This window comes from Tarenaya hassleriana, unplaced genomic scaffold, assembly GCF_000463585.1.
Source record: "Tarenaya hassleriana unplaced genomic scaffold, ASM46358v1 Cleome28, whole genome shotgun sequence".
NCBI classification, from domain to species: domain Eukaryota; kingdom Viridiplantae; phylum Streptophyta; class Magnoliopsida; order Brassicales; family Cleomaceae; genus Tarenaya; species Tarenaya hassleriana.
In genome coordinates, this window is record NW_010966021.1 from 206,687 (window position 1) to 219,419 (window position 12,733).

General features: G+C 40.5%; 5 protein-coding genes across 9 annotated transcripts in view; 3 read left to right on the forward strand and 2 right to left on the reverse strand.

Moving 5' to 3' along the window:
* LOC104817684 (trigger factor-like protein TIG, Chloroplastic) overlaps positions 1-839 on the forward strand; it is a 4,816-nt gene extending 3,977 nt beyond the window's left edge. The window contains exons 13-14 of one of the 4 annotated variants that reach the window (XM_010546942.2): positions 80-197; positions 644-839. In XM_010546942.2, coding sequence (XP_010545244.1) covers positions 80-157 — 78 coding nt within the window. In that variant the 3' untranslated portion in view covers positions 158-197; positions 644-839. The other 3 variants (XM_010546941.2, XM_010546940.2, XM_010546939.1) reach the window with 3 other exon arrangements.
* On the reverse strand, positions 527-3,843 carry LOC104817683 (phosphatidate cytidylyltransferase 3). Its single transcript, XM_010546938.2, has 12 exons — positions 3,659-3,843; positions 2,852-3,120; positions 2,516-2,769; positions 2,273-2,424; positions 2,017-2,158; positions 1,763-1,919; positions 1,602-1,649; positions 1,432-1,518; positions 1,199-1,327; positions 1,039-1,095; positions 716-799; positions 527-634 (listed from the first exon to the last, which is right to left on the reverse strand). The coding sequence occupies exons 2-12, from the start codon at positions 3,056-3,058 to the stop codon at positions 545-547; spliced, it is 1,407 nt and encodes a 468-aa protein (XP_010545240.1). The 5' UTR covers positions 3,059-3,120; positions 3,659-3,843; the 3' UTR covers positions 527-544.
* A 1,375-nt stretch (positions 3,844-5,218) lies between these two features.
* On the forward strand, positions 5,219-9,018 carry LOC104817685 (65-kDa microtubule-associated protein 1-like). The gene is made up of 10 exons (XM_010546943.1): positions 5,219-5,326; positions 5,807-5,921; positions 6,023-6,226; positions 6,312-6,557; positions 6,646-6,861; positions 7,213-7,368; positions 7,464-7,775; positions 7,909-7,996; positions 8,099-8,247; positions 8,548-9,018. The coding sequence occupies exons 2-10, from the start codon at positions 5,850-5,852 to the stop codon at positions 8,845-8,847; spliced, it is 1,743 nt and encodes a 580-aa protein (XP_010545245.1). The 5' UTR covers positions 5,219-5,326; positions 5,807-5,849; the 3' UTR covers positions 8,848-9,018.
* A 604-nt stretch (positions 9,019-9,622) lies between these two features.
* Positions 9,623-11,773, forward strand: LOC104817687 (peroxygenase 1). 2 transcript variants are annotated; one of them, XM_010546945.1, is made up of 7 exons: positions 9,623-9,785; positions 9,930-10,079; positions 10,192-10,277; positions 10,433-10,527; positions 10,652-10,777; positions 11,370-11,536; positions 11,663-11,773. In XM_010546945.1, exons 1-6 carry the CDS (start codon positions 9,674-9,676, stop codon positions 11,527-11,529), a joined length of 729 nt encoding a protein of 242 aa, XP_010545247.1. In that variant the 5' UTR covers positions 9,623-9,673; the 3' UTR covers positions 11,530-11,536; positions 11,663-11,773. The 2 variants fall into 2 exon arrangements, with proteins under 2 accessions (XP_010545247.1, XP_010545248.1); XM_010546946.1 differs by having other exon boundaries at positions 11,669-11,773.
* A 316-nt stretch (positions 11,774-12,089) lies between these two features.
* Positions 12,090-12,733, reverse strand: part of LOC104817688 (indole-3-acetate O-methyltransferase 1) — a 3,752-nt gene continuing 3,108 nt past the window's right edge. Inside the window, exon 4 of the mRNA XM_010546948.1 lies at positions 12,090-12,613. Within this exon, the coding sequence (XP_010545250.1) occupies positions 12,245-12,613 (369 nt within the window). The 3' untranslated portion in view covers positions 12,090-12,244. The remainder of the gene's footprint in view (positions 12,614-12,733) is intronic.

Consider the following 12,733-nt stretch of genomic DNA (forward strand, 5'->3'; position numbering starts at 1 on the left):
CCCCCCCCCCCCCCCCAAATTCTGTTTAAGTTTAAAAAAAAGAAAACGGTTCCTTCCTAACCGGCTTCGCCATGCGTAGGTGCAAGATATTCTAGAGGGAGCGAAAGTGCTTGAATGGTTGAAAGAACGAGCCGAGGTCCAATACACCACTCGCTGAAGCAGAGCCAGAGCCTATTCTGCCGAGGCAACAGAAATAGGTACAACTGTTTTGTATGGTTTTTCATCATCTGACGAAATATAAACCGTTTTTTTACCAAAAATGTTACCAATATTCATTTTGCTCCTATTCTTCGGTCCACATACTAAAAAAAAGGAAACTGTTAAGAGAAGCATTCATTTACTCGCAGTTTTGCTTCATTCTGTAATATGGCGAGACCAGTTATCAAGCAGAAACCTGATCTACCTAGCCTAAGCAGGAATCAGTGTATGGTCTTTTAAGATGTCTGGGAATAGAATCCTAAGCATAGAAACACTTGAGAAAGGAGCAGAAAGAAAAACCCATCATCTATTTTCTTTTCTTTTTTAGCAAGTGGGAATTCCTAGGCTAAAACTTACCCTGCATCTCCTGCCAAAGAATGTCTCCGAGCTTCACGTAAAGCCTTTGCTGCTCGTCCTGGCTCAGGCTTCTCATTATCTGTACCAGAAACATCATTGATGACTCACCCATCAAGCAAGGTTGCTGGGGAAAAGTACAGAGTGTTGTAAAGTTTCATACCTCGTCCAGGATCATCTCAACGCTGTAGTCCTGAGGAATGATGAACGATTGGATATAGATGTATGCAAAAACGGCCATCACCATCTGAAAAAATTGTGCAAAACATTGCCAAGACTTTTCTCAATTCTCAAGTGACGGTACAAGAAGCATTAGTCCTTTAGTGTTATCTCCTTTGGTTGAGTTTGTATAGTTTCTCGAGTTAGACGAAGGATTTCACCCTGCAGGGTCAGTTTTGACACACAATATCCATCTATCTGCTGGCTATTTGGATTCACCTAGCTGTTATCAAAGGGATTGTATATATATAGGCCCTAATAGCATACTTGGCAATCCATTCTGTCGGTGAAACCCCCGTGCCCGGGAATGCTGTCCCCGAAATCCTGCATGCAGCAAAAGAGATTAGGGAACAACTCATCAGATCTATAAGATCTTCCATCTTCATCGAACTGAAAGTTTTTGGAAACAGAGAACCTAGATGTCTACCTTTATCTTGAAAGCTCTTTTGAAACCACTGGCAAAGAAACCTCCAAAAGGTGCTATTATCGATGCAAATAGACCGAGACAGAGGGCATGCCATTGCACCGGTAGAATTGAGATCTCTTTCCATGGAGTCTTGAAAGCAAATAGTTGTGGATCTTAGTGAATGTAAAAACGCAAGTGAAGGTTGAAAGCAAGATTACAAAACGGCAATGGCTTTCCACAGTAAAATTGCTTACAAATTGAGCAATCCACCAAGGCAATGGATAATACTCTGGCCTGAAGAGAGGGCCTTCATCACAGTAAAGCCAGCCGGTCGATAAATCCTGCAAGCGTCACATTCGCCGTGAAACAGAAATGACGAGCATCCGGCAGAACCACGGGTGAAAAAAATGGATATGTTAATTACCTTCCTCGGACATGTTAGCCACTGGAACTGGCCTAAGACATTTGCAAACTAAGCAAAAGTATGAAGTCAAATTACTCTTCAAATCAGGAAAACAAAAGGGCCTGAATTCAAGCGAGCAAGTAATTCAAACGAGCAAGTGAAGAGTGGAAGATGGAGATTACCACAAAAGCAGAGATTACGGTTGCTACCGATGCCCCGATAAAACCTTCCCAAGTTTTCTTTGGGGACAGTTTGATCAACGGTGTCTTCCCAAAATAAAACCCAAAGAAATAAGCCGCAACATCGTTCATTGCTATGAGCGCTGCTGGTAGAAGAAACCTGTACAACGCCATAGAATAAAAAATGAGGATGCTTTTTATATCTCCTTGTGAAAAAGGATAACCATTGATAAGATTTCCAGGGATGAGCTGTGTACCAGAAGATTCCTTCGAAGATATTGGCCACAGTGAAAGAAGATTGTGTAAACACCACGATAAGGATCATATGCGTCCAAGCGTACTGACCAAACTGGTATTTGTACATCTTCTTCTTCAGCGTAAGGATAAACCACATGAAACCTAATCCATTCAATTCGACAAAGGTTAACCTCGGTGAGGTATATCATTACATTTTGTGAGTCAAAAACAAGAACAACAAAGAAACATAAAGGATACCATGGTGGTCAAACAAACCTGCAATGTAAAGGAAATAGCAAATGACCATCTGATATTTGATGAAACCACTAACAAGCTTGTACAAGAATTTGTCAGAGGATACTGTGTTTACTAGCTGCTGACGAAGAATGCGGCCATAGACAAACAGCATAGACGTAAAGAAGAAGTGCCTGCGAGAAACAACACAGGTAAGTATCAGTTAGATCCAAGAACTTGAGAGAATTGTGATTCCTTATCCTCTGAATGAGTGAGCTTGAGTACCAGTTTAAGAGCCTGAACCCAGGTAAGTGTCGGTCTTCATGAGCTCTTCTAAGAAGAAGGAAGAGCTCTCTTGCCATAAAGATCTGTATGACCACAACCATAGCCCAAATGTAGAGATGACCCATGTAGATGATAAAGAGGACCCCTCCGAGCATCCATAGAGATGAACATGTCCTAATCCACATAGAGCGATACTTGCTTTCACTTACAGTAAGCAAATTGCTTCCATTTGCTCTGTTTACATCACCTGGAAACTGGTCACCGAAAAAACACCATTAAAAATTGAATATAACACACACAAAACAACTTAAGATACTAGTGTATATGTGAATATACCTCGCATGATCTTCTGCGATGCCGAAGACGAGGAGAAGAGGAACTGGGATAGTAATCCCGTTGTGATGTTGATCGGGCACTTGGTGAACTAGGAATTGGGTTATCCTTCTGGCCATTAGTCCTGACAGTCGGCGAATTGGGATGATTCTGATCCCTTTGTTTTCCCGTTCGTGGTGAACCGGGATAATGGTCCTTTTGCAATGCCATACAACTTCAGGCAGCAGATTTGAGACAGGATCTATAGGTATGCACTCTCCTCGAAATTACTTCTGCGGGTTATGAAAGAAGTTAAATCTTCCCATTGTAAGCTACAGAGCCAATGAAAAGCTCCAACAAAAATAAGCATTAAGACCGCATCTGAGCAAGAAAGAAAGCATATGATGCAACGGAATGCTGGATCAATCATTGCATTTCTTCATCAGCCTGTTGTGATCAGACTTTTAACCCAAGACAACTACCACACTGGTCAATACGTTCATGTATGTGTGTGCAACTGGTGAAAACATCGCTATGTTCTGACCAACATCTTCACGAAAGGATTTTCATTGTTCATGTACGCGCGTGTGTGTGTGCGCGCGCGCGTGTAAATGGTGAAAACATCGCCATGATTGGATTACTTGAGCAATACTCTTCACGAGAGGAATTGCATTTACGGCTAAAACCTAAAAAGAATGCGATGAATGGCACAACTAGAAATCTAGAATCATCTGCAACGCTAACACGTCTAAAAAATCCCCATGAATGGATTTGAATCGAACTTAGAACCCTAACGGATCAAGAGACCGGCGATCAGGGAAAAAAACCTACAGAGATTCGGATTTCGTAGTCTTCTTCAATGGAGAAAAACGTGGCACTGGGAATCAGAAGATGACCCCGAAATGGAAATAAAACCCTAATCGGAGAAAATGTTGAAATATTCAAACGGAGAAGTGCGCCGCAAGACGTCGTGGACGAGCACGTAGCGGTGATGACGTCATCACTTACCGACCCGAAGAAGGAAAGAGCGAGAAGGAAAAAAAAAATATCTGTACGCTTGTTTGGGGGATCCCACTTACAGAGGAGGAGCTACTCTTGACGCCACGTGTCCATTCCAAGTATGACGTGTCTATTTATATTCGGGCCTAATATTAACCAGATTTATTTGGGCCTGATTATGAATACGATTTGGGCCTAATGATGTAAGCCCATATTTTCTGGCTCATTGGTTCAGCGACTTAATTTTTTTTTATAACAAAAACCTTATCCTCTCTTCCTGGGCCCCACGAGATAGCCCAACAACAACTATTCCAATTGGGTCCATTCCATTATTTGGTCTCATGTTTTTCGGACATACCCTTTTACACTTCTGACCTATTTTTTTCTATTTATTTTAATATATTTTCAATCACATATAATAATAGTAATAATAATACTGTGGATCTTGATTTTTACTGCTAATACATACACCCTAATATATGATTAGAGCTGGTTTGAAAATAATGTAAATAGTTTGGTCGGACTTCGAAGGTACACCATGGTGATGATGATGATAATTTGGATTTAATACATTGATGTCTCATATGTCTTGTGATGGCAACTATCATTGATTATGATGACACTTTTTTTTTCATCACTTTCCATTTTCTAGCCTGGCTTTATTAAGACATTTTTGCCTTTTCCCTCTTTCTTACCACTTTTGCCCCCTCCCTTCACTATAATTTACGAGTATGCCCCTCTCCACTAGAGCGGCGCTTCGTTCTTCCCATAAAAATATTTCTAATTACCCTTTAAATATTGTGAAATATTAGACCACTTTTACCCTTTTACCATATACATTGTGAAATAACAAAACGAAGACGCCCCACTTATCTAATTTAATTAAAAGAAGTATATAAACTAAATGAAATTCTAACGCCAACCAATTAAATATAATATTCGTCAAGACATTGGAATGGATCTTCTTAAAAATACTTATCATAGTATGATTATATTATATACTTATAGTGTATTTATATTGTCTGGTTTAGCAAATTCTGTCTTCTTCAGAATTGGCTGGTGGTCCCCACAATTCTCTCGCATCATAAGCATTTTATTTCGAACACTAATAATCTGATAAAATCTGGAGCTAATCACAATTAACATATTGTAATGAGTGGCTAATTTTATACTAATTAGTAACAATTAAATACGATTAAGGATAATACATTTTGATTGATAGTAAAGTCTCGGTCTGGTCAAAGAAAGCACAGCGGTCAGTGCCATTTTCGTAAATAACGCAAGAAGATAGACTGATTTTAATTTGTTAGTTAATGAGGTTTGTTGTACTATAAAGTGGGTCCCATGCCTCTCATATCTCTCTCCTCTATAATTTCTCTGTTTCCTATGCTAGTCAGCTTTCTCACTCTAAACACTGACCATTGCCAAGAGAGAGAGTTTTAGATCTGGGAGAGGGGGAGGGGAAATCTTGCATAAACCCTAGCTCCAATCTCAATCTCGGTAAAGATCATTTTGTACTGATTGATTTAATCGTTTCGACTTCTGACCCTCTTCTCAGTTCTTTTTTACTGGGTTCTTTACTTCGGTTGTATCGCAAATGATGTTCGATTCCCGTGATGTTCGTGTTTTTATCTGCGAAAGGGACTTGATCTGTGTTTCTTCCGAACTCTGCTTGGAGGTGATCGGGATTTTGGTCGCACATTTTTTCGTTACAATGTGGGTCTGGCCAAAAAGGGTTTTGAACTTGAGGGGAAGTTCAACGGTTCAAGATTGAGTGAGAAAATCTGCTGAGATTCTTTGGGTTCTGCGATTTTGTTTCTTATTCCTGTTTTTAGCTCGTCAATGCGGTTTGATGCAAATCTTACGCCTTTTTAATTCCATTTCCATGGCTACGACTAAACAATTTTTTTTTTTCAAGAAAAATCTGGAATTTCTGAAATTTGTGCTCTTGTACCGTGTTCCAATTCAGTTTTGGTCCAGTTGTCTTCTGTGTCTACTCAGGAAACCTTCTGATTTGGGGCGAATGGCGGTGACAGATGCAGAAAACCCTCTGCTCGTTGAAATCACCTGTGGAACATTACTACAGAAGTTGCAGGTAGTTTTGCTTCAAAGTCCATCATTCTGTTGAGTTACTCATCTTTGATGTCGGTGTAATACAGACAACGGTCCTTCAACTCGTTTGAAACCCTTATGCAGGAAATCTGGGATGAAGTGGGTGAGAGTGATGAAGAGCGGGACAATATGCTTCTTCAGATAGAGCAGGAGTGTCTGGATGTCTACAAGAGAAAGGTTGAGCTGGCTGCAAAATCCAGAGCAGAGCTTCTTCAGACTTTGTCAGATGCTAAGGCTGAACTCTCCAGTCTCGCATCTGCTCTCGGAGAAAAAAGCTTCTTTGGCATTGTAAGTGAAAAGTGTAGGAAACATCTTCCGGGTTTTGTCGGGGATAAGTGAGTTTGAGTTATGGATGCCTTTCTTTTAAATGCAGCCGGAGAAGACTACAGGAACGATCAAAGAACAACTCTCTGCTATAGCTCCAGTTCTTGAACAGCTATGGAAGCAGAAAGACGAAAGAGTGAAGGAGTTTTCTGATGTACAGTCTCAAATCCAGAAGATATGCGGGGAGATTGCTGGGAGTCTGAACAATGAGGCTCCAATAGTCGATGAGTCTGACTTGTCTCTGAAGAAACTGGATGACTACCAGAGCCAACTCCAAGACCTCCAGAAGGAGAAGGTAAAGGATTACTTGTAATATCAAGGCGATGGGATTGCCTCTAAGTGCCTCTGAACTAAACCATTTGTGTTTCGGTTTGTGTTGGCAGAGTGACAGGTTGCACAGAGTGCTCGAATTCGTGAGCACAGTTCATGATCTGTGTGCTGTTCTTGATTTGGACTTTTTAAGCACCGTCACCGAGGTTCATCCAAGCCTGGATGATGCCACTGGCGTTCAGTCCAAGAGTATAAGCAATGATACACTTTCGAGGTTGGCTAACACAGTCTTGACTCTTAAAGAGGACAAGAAGCAAAGACTTAAAAAGGTATGTCAAAGATTTGTCCTTGAGACCTCTGAAGTTAGCATGGTCAGTTTAGGATGAAGAGATCTGGTTATACTTTCTTGTTTGTATAGTCTGTAGTAGAACATGTACCAACATCAGAATTTTGTTTGATGGCAATGAAACAGCAAATTGTTTTGCAACACTTCAATGCCTTTCTACACTTTCCACATCCTCAAAAATTTTAAGCCCTTTCGTATTTATTGCATAACGAATTTGTCGAGAGTTTAAAGTCATATAATTTGTGCTGAAACATGTTATCTGCTTGCCAGGCTGAATGACTTCTCGTGGCAATCTTTGTCCATCGGTTTCACTAATGATATTTTTTTTTTGCAGCTTCAAGAATTGGCCACTCAGCTAATTGATCTGTGGAATCTGATGGATACCTCTGAAGAGGAAAGGGAACTGTTTGACCATGTCACCTGTAACATTTCAGCTTCAGTTGACGAGGTGACTGACCCAGGTGCCCTTGCACTCAATTTGATCGAGCAGGTATTTTGAATTGCATTTCCACTTGATGTAACCATCTTCCTGGAAGTATTAAGAGGCATGTGTGATTAATAACTGCTTGCTAAATACTTGTCAAGGCTGAGGTGGAAGTGGAGAGGCTTGATCAGTTGAAATCTAGCAGAATGAAGGAAATCGCGTTCAAGAAGCAATCTGAGCTTGAGGAGATATATGCTCGTGCTCATATAGAAATAAACCCAGAGGCAGCTCGGGAGAGGATCATGACATTGATTGATTCTGGAAACGTTGAGCCTACTGAACTACTGGCCGATATGGATAGCCAGATTGCAAAGGCCAAGGAAGAATCACTTAGCAGAAAGGAGATATTGGACCGAGTTGAGAAATGGATGTCAGCTTGTGAGGAAGAGAGCTGGCTTGAAGACTACAACAGGGTACCCATGATTTCTCTAATCTGTTTACTCACAATCCTTGTGTCTCATGCACATATCCGCATCAACTTGTAGGTTACCATGTGATATTCTTAGATGATTTCTCGAGCTCTCTGACTTTTAACGTTGAAAACAGGATGAGAACAGGTACAGTGCAACCAGAGGCGCACATTTAAACCTTAAGAGGGCCGAGAAAGCTCGGATTTTGGTCAACAAGATTCCTGGTATGTGTGTAGAAAACCAAAGAAACACCACTAATCTATCTTTTTTCACTTTTAACAAAAACCTGGAACTAAAAGGCTTACGGTAATTTCTTGTGACACAAGCGATGGTTGACACGTTGGTTGCTAAAACCCGGGCTTGGGAAGAGGATCACGGCATGTCATTTTCTTACGATGGAGTTCCTCTGCTCGCCATGCTAGACGAGTATGCCATGCTCAGGCAAGAACGAGAAGAAGAGAAACGGAGGCTAAGGGTAAGTTAATGTCTGTCACTTTGCTGTATCACACCTGCAAATCCTTGTGTCTTTTGGGACAGCGTTTGACTAAAATTCAAAATCAAACGAGTTGCTACGATACAGTGATGTATCACGTAAACGCAGTTAACTTGAAGAGAAGTGATTTGAGAAATGGCCAAAACTATGTAAAGGAACCAAAATTTGTATCTTTAATTGTTTCCAGTCACGTATTAAATCACTCTGATCAGATTCAATCTTCCCAAATCCATATATTTGTTTCTTTCTTTCAACACTTTGTCTCTGCATTGGTTATAACAGGAACAGAAGAAGCACCAAGAGCTGCAACACACGACTGATCAAGATTCAGCGTTCGGGTCCAGGCCGAGCCCAGCGAGACCAGCCAGCTCCAAGAAAACCGTGGTGGGGCCACGTGCTAACGGAGGATCCAATGGAACTCCTAACCGGCGTCTATCTCTTAACGGGGCCCGAGCCAATGCCAAAGAAGGGAAGAGGGATAGTCTCAGCAGACCGGCCGCTCCTTCGAACTATGTAGCCATTACAAAAGAGGACAGTGCTTCTCATGTTTCCGGCGCCGACCCTGTTCCTGTTTCACCGTGATGATGATGATGAGAGAGAGAGAGATGTAACCATACAATGTTGCCGTAGGAAGTTCATCTCTATGAATCGAGATAGTAGAAATGATACTTCATTACTTGTTTATGCGTTTGTATCGGTGTTTGGAATGTGACTTCTCCTTTTAATGACTCTGAAACCCTTTTCTACCTCGTAGCTTTCGTTGTTTGTCGGTCAGGGTTAACTTGGACTGAATTAATTATTTCTGGATAAAATTGTATTTACATTATTCTTGTTACACTGTTGGGCGTTGTGAGCGTCGTCATTCTATAAGAACAAGCTCGTCACCTTATGTATCTCATGTCGCAAGAGGGTCCAATCGTATATATATTATATAAATTACAATTTTATTCAGTCAGTGCAGTTTTAACCCTGGCCTCGCAGTAGGGTCATTTATTGATATTTCAAAAAGGTTGGGGGAGAAATAATGACTAGTCAGGAACTTTCTGGGTGTGATTTGATAAGTTGTCAAATGACAAGGACTGAACTGTTAAATATTTATACATATATTTTTGGGTCACGAGGAATTTAGAAGCAAGAGTCAAGTAATTTCAGTTTGTCCAAGTTTCATCCGACAACGTGGCTTGTGAAGAGAGAGACAAAAAAAAAAAGGGAGAGAGAGTGGAGAGAGTGCATGCATGCATGCAGAATCAAGAGACACGTCAAAAGATGCCACAAAGCCACCGTTCGGTGATGCATGTTTGCCACGCACCTTTCCTCATCCTCCTCTCTGTGACTATAATCACTCTCTCTCTCCCTCCAACATTGTAACAGAGAGATAATCTGAGAGAGAGAGAGAGAAAGAGATCAGATGACAACGGAGGTGATGGAGAGAGACGCCATGGCCACGGTGGCTCCGTACGCTCCGGTGACTTACCACCGACGTGTTCGGGGTGATTTGGAGGATAGGCTTCCCAAGCCTTGTACGCATCTCTCTCTACCATTTTCTTTATTTGCATCTCCACTTGGCTTAAATCTTGAACAAAAAGCAAGCACAGTGCCGTTTTGAAAGTGTAATTAAGAGATCGTGGACCATGATTATGACTAAATAAACGACGAATGGTTAGATATGCCAAGAGCATTGCAAGCACCAGACAGGGACCATCCGCACGGAACACCTGGTCATAGGCACTACGGCCTCAGTGTTCTTCAGCAGCATGTCGCCTTCTTCGACTTGGATGATAATGGCATCATCTATCCTTGGGAGACTTACTCCGGTGTCCATTCATATTTGATTCTTCAACTATATATAAACATATATACATATTGTTTTGCGTTTCTTATATATTGTGCCTATTTTGTTACAAAATTTGAATATGTTTTGGTCAGGATTGCGCTTAGTTGGTTTCAATATATTCGCCTCTCTGATCATAGCCGCCGTTATCAACTTCTGGCTCAGCTATTCTACTCTACCGGTACATATAATTCCGCCCATCCTCCATCGATGTTATAATCACTTGAAAAGCCAGTTTCCATATATATATATATATATATACATATTTGTCGTTGTATGTGTTGTGTAGTGATTCTTGGAGTGTTTATATATATATATGTTGGTATTTGATTACAGGGATGGTTCCCATCGCCCTTCTTCCCTATATACATACACAACATTCACAAGGCGAAGCATGGAAGCGACTCCGGTACTTATGACAACGAAGGAAGGTTCGTCGCGAGATATGCATTTTATATATATCTAATAATATAGATAGATAGATAGATATACGTGGAGAATATATTGTAATAATTTGAGGTAATTAATTTTATCACGTGCTCAATTTTTACGCAGGTTTAGTCCGGCGTCCCTGGAGATGATGTTCAGCAAATACGCAAAAACCTTACCCGACAAGTTGAGTCTGGGAGAAATATGGGACATGACGGAGGGACAGCGCGTGGCCTTCGACTTCTTCGGCTGGTAACTATTTTAGCAGTTGCATTCATGACAAGAACCTCGGAGTCTAGATTGAGAATCGATCATGTCTTGGCATAGTTAATGGATGGCCATGTTTCAATATGGTTTACAAAGGACAATGTGTGTGGTGCCACGTAGGATGTCAGTCAATAGATTTTTGGGCAATTTCGCCTTTGGCACCAATCCGCAAAGTTTGGACATTTCTCAAATTTGAGAATAAATTTGTGTCAAGAAATTTTTTTCCATAAAATTTTACAAATTCTGGAATTTTAATAGGATTTTTACCATATATATATATAGATATGCGGGGTAGATCTCATTAAAACTTTAAAATGTGTAAACTGGTAGAATGATGGAAAATGTAAAATGTGTCATTATAATTATAATTGGTGTCAAAATAGTGATGTAAAAGTTTATAATAATGGTACATTTTGTAAGTTTGAGAATTATAAATGATAAATTTTATATGGGAATTGATATTCCACCATTTGAAGAACTTTAATGAGATTTAACCATATATATATATATATATAATTGCGATATATATATATTCTAATGTATTTAATGATGGCATTGTGTGTGTGTATGCATATAGGATCGCGACAAAGCTAGAGTGGGGGCTATTGTACGTGTTAGCGAGGGACGAAGAAGGGTTTTTGTCGAAAGAAGCCGTGAGGCGATGCTTCGATGGGAGCTTGTTCGAGTATTGTGCCAAGATCTACGCCGACATTAACGACGACAAGCTTTATTACTAAATATACGGTATCTCGTTTTTCATGACCGTACATCAAGAAAAAAAATACACACTAAATACAATTATACACTATATATATGTATATGTCGAATGTGTTTGTTATTAATGTTTTCTACTTATATTGTTGCCTGAAGGTGCAGCTTTGTAGCCGAACCCTTTTGTCTCAGCTATAAGCCTTTGTATGTGGTTGTGTGTTATCTGCCAAAATATACAGTGAAAGGGTTTAGGGGGTGTTTTGGATTCGATTCGAAATTTTAGCAGCGGTTTCAGGTTTATTCGGTATTCTAAAATTTATATCAAATTAGTAAATTCGGTTCGATTCCTATTTAGTATCGTATATAATTCGGTTTGATTTCGATTTCGACACGTTTTGGTTTTTTTAACAAAAACCGAAGTAAAAAAATTTCGGTTTTTCGAAAATTTTATAAAATTGGGTTTATAAAAAATATATTTGATAATTTTGAATGATTCAAAAATATCGAGATTTTCGTTTCGTTTCGGTTCGGTCCGGTTCGGTCCCGAAGAATCGAAACAAAACGCCTAATCTTGTTTCATGTGGAGTTGAAAATAAAACGAAGAGAACTTAAGCCAGATTCCAGAGGGACAAAAGGGACAAGAAAAGATTGAAAAAAAAAACCCTAAATGCCAAAAAGAGAAAACTTACTCGAATGTAAAAACGTTAATTCTTTCCCCTTGTCCCTTAACATATATTTTACTTAGTTTCGGCTAGTTGAAGCGAAAGACAAGGAAGCGACGATGTGAAAGAACTGCAGATTCTCCAAGACCTCGTTGGCATGGCGGGTGGCTCTGCGTTCCACCCGCGTGAACAGCTCGTGGCTGAGCTCTTCCCCGATATGAGCCTCGACCAGCACTCCGGCCACGCTCCGGCAGCTGCTGGAGAACGCCCTCCCGACCTCGACCGCGTCATCCGGCTCGCTCACCACCAGCGGGCTTCCCCCTTTGAACACCACCAGTTTCTCCATCACGAACGATCCGTCCGCCTCCACCACCTCCCTGAAATCTTGTAGGCTCGGGGCGTAAACCGGAATGTTGAAGCCATCTCTCTTCTCCGCCGTCACCAGGCCCTGCCACATTTTTTAATCAAAAGAATCTTAAATTAACGTTTATCTCTAATAATGTAGCATTGATTATACAAAAAAAAAAATTGGATTCGGAAAGAGGGAGTATGCCACTATATATCCGTA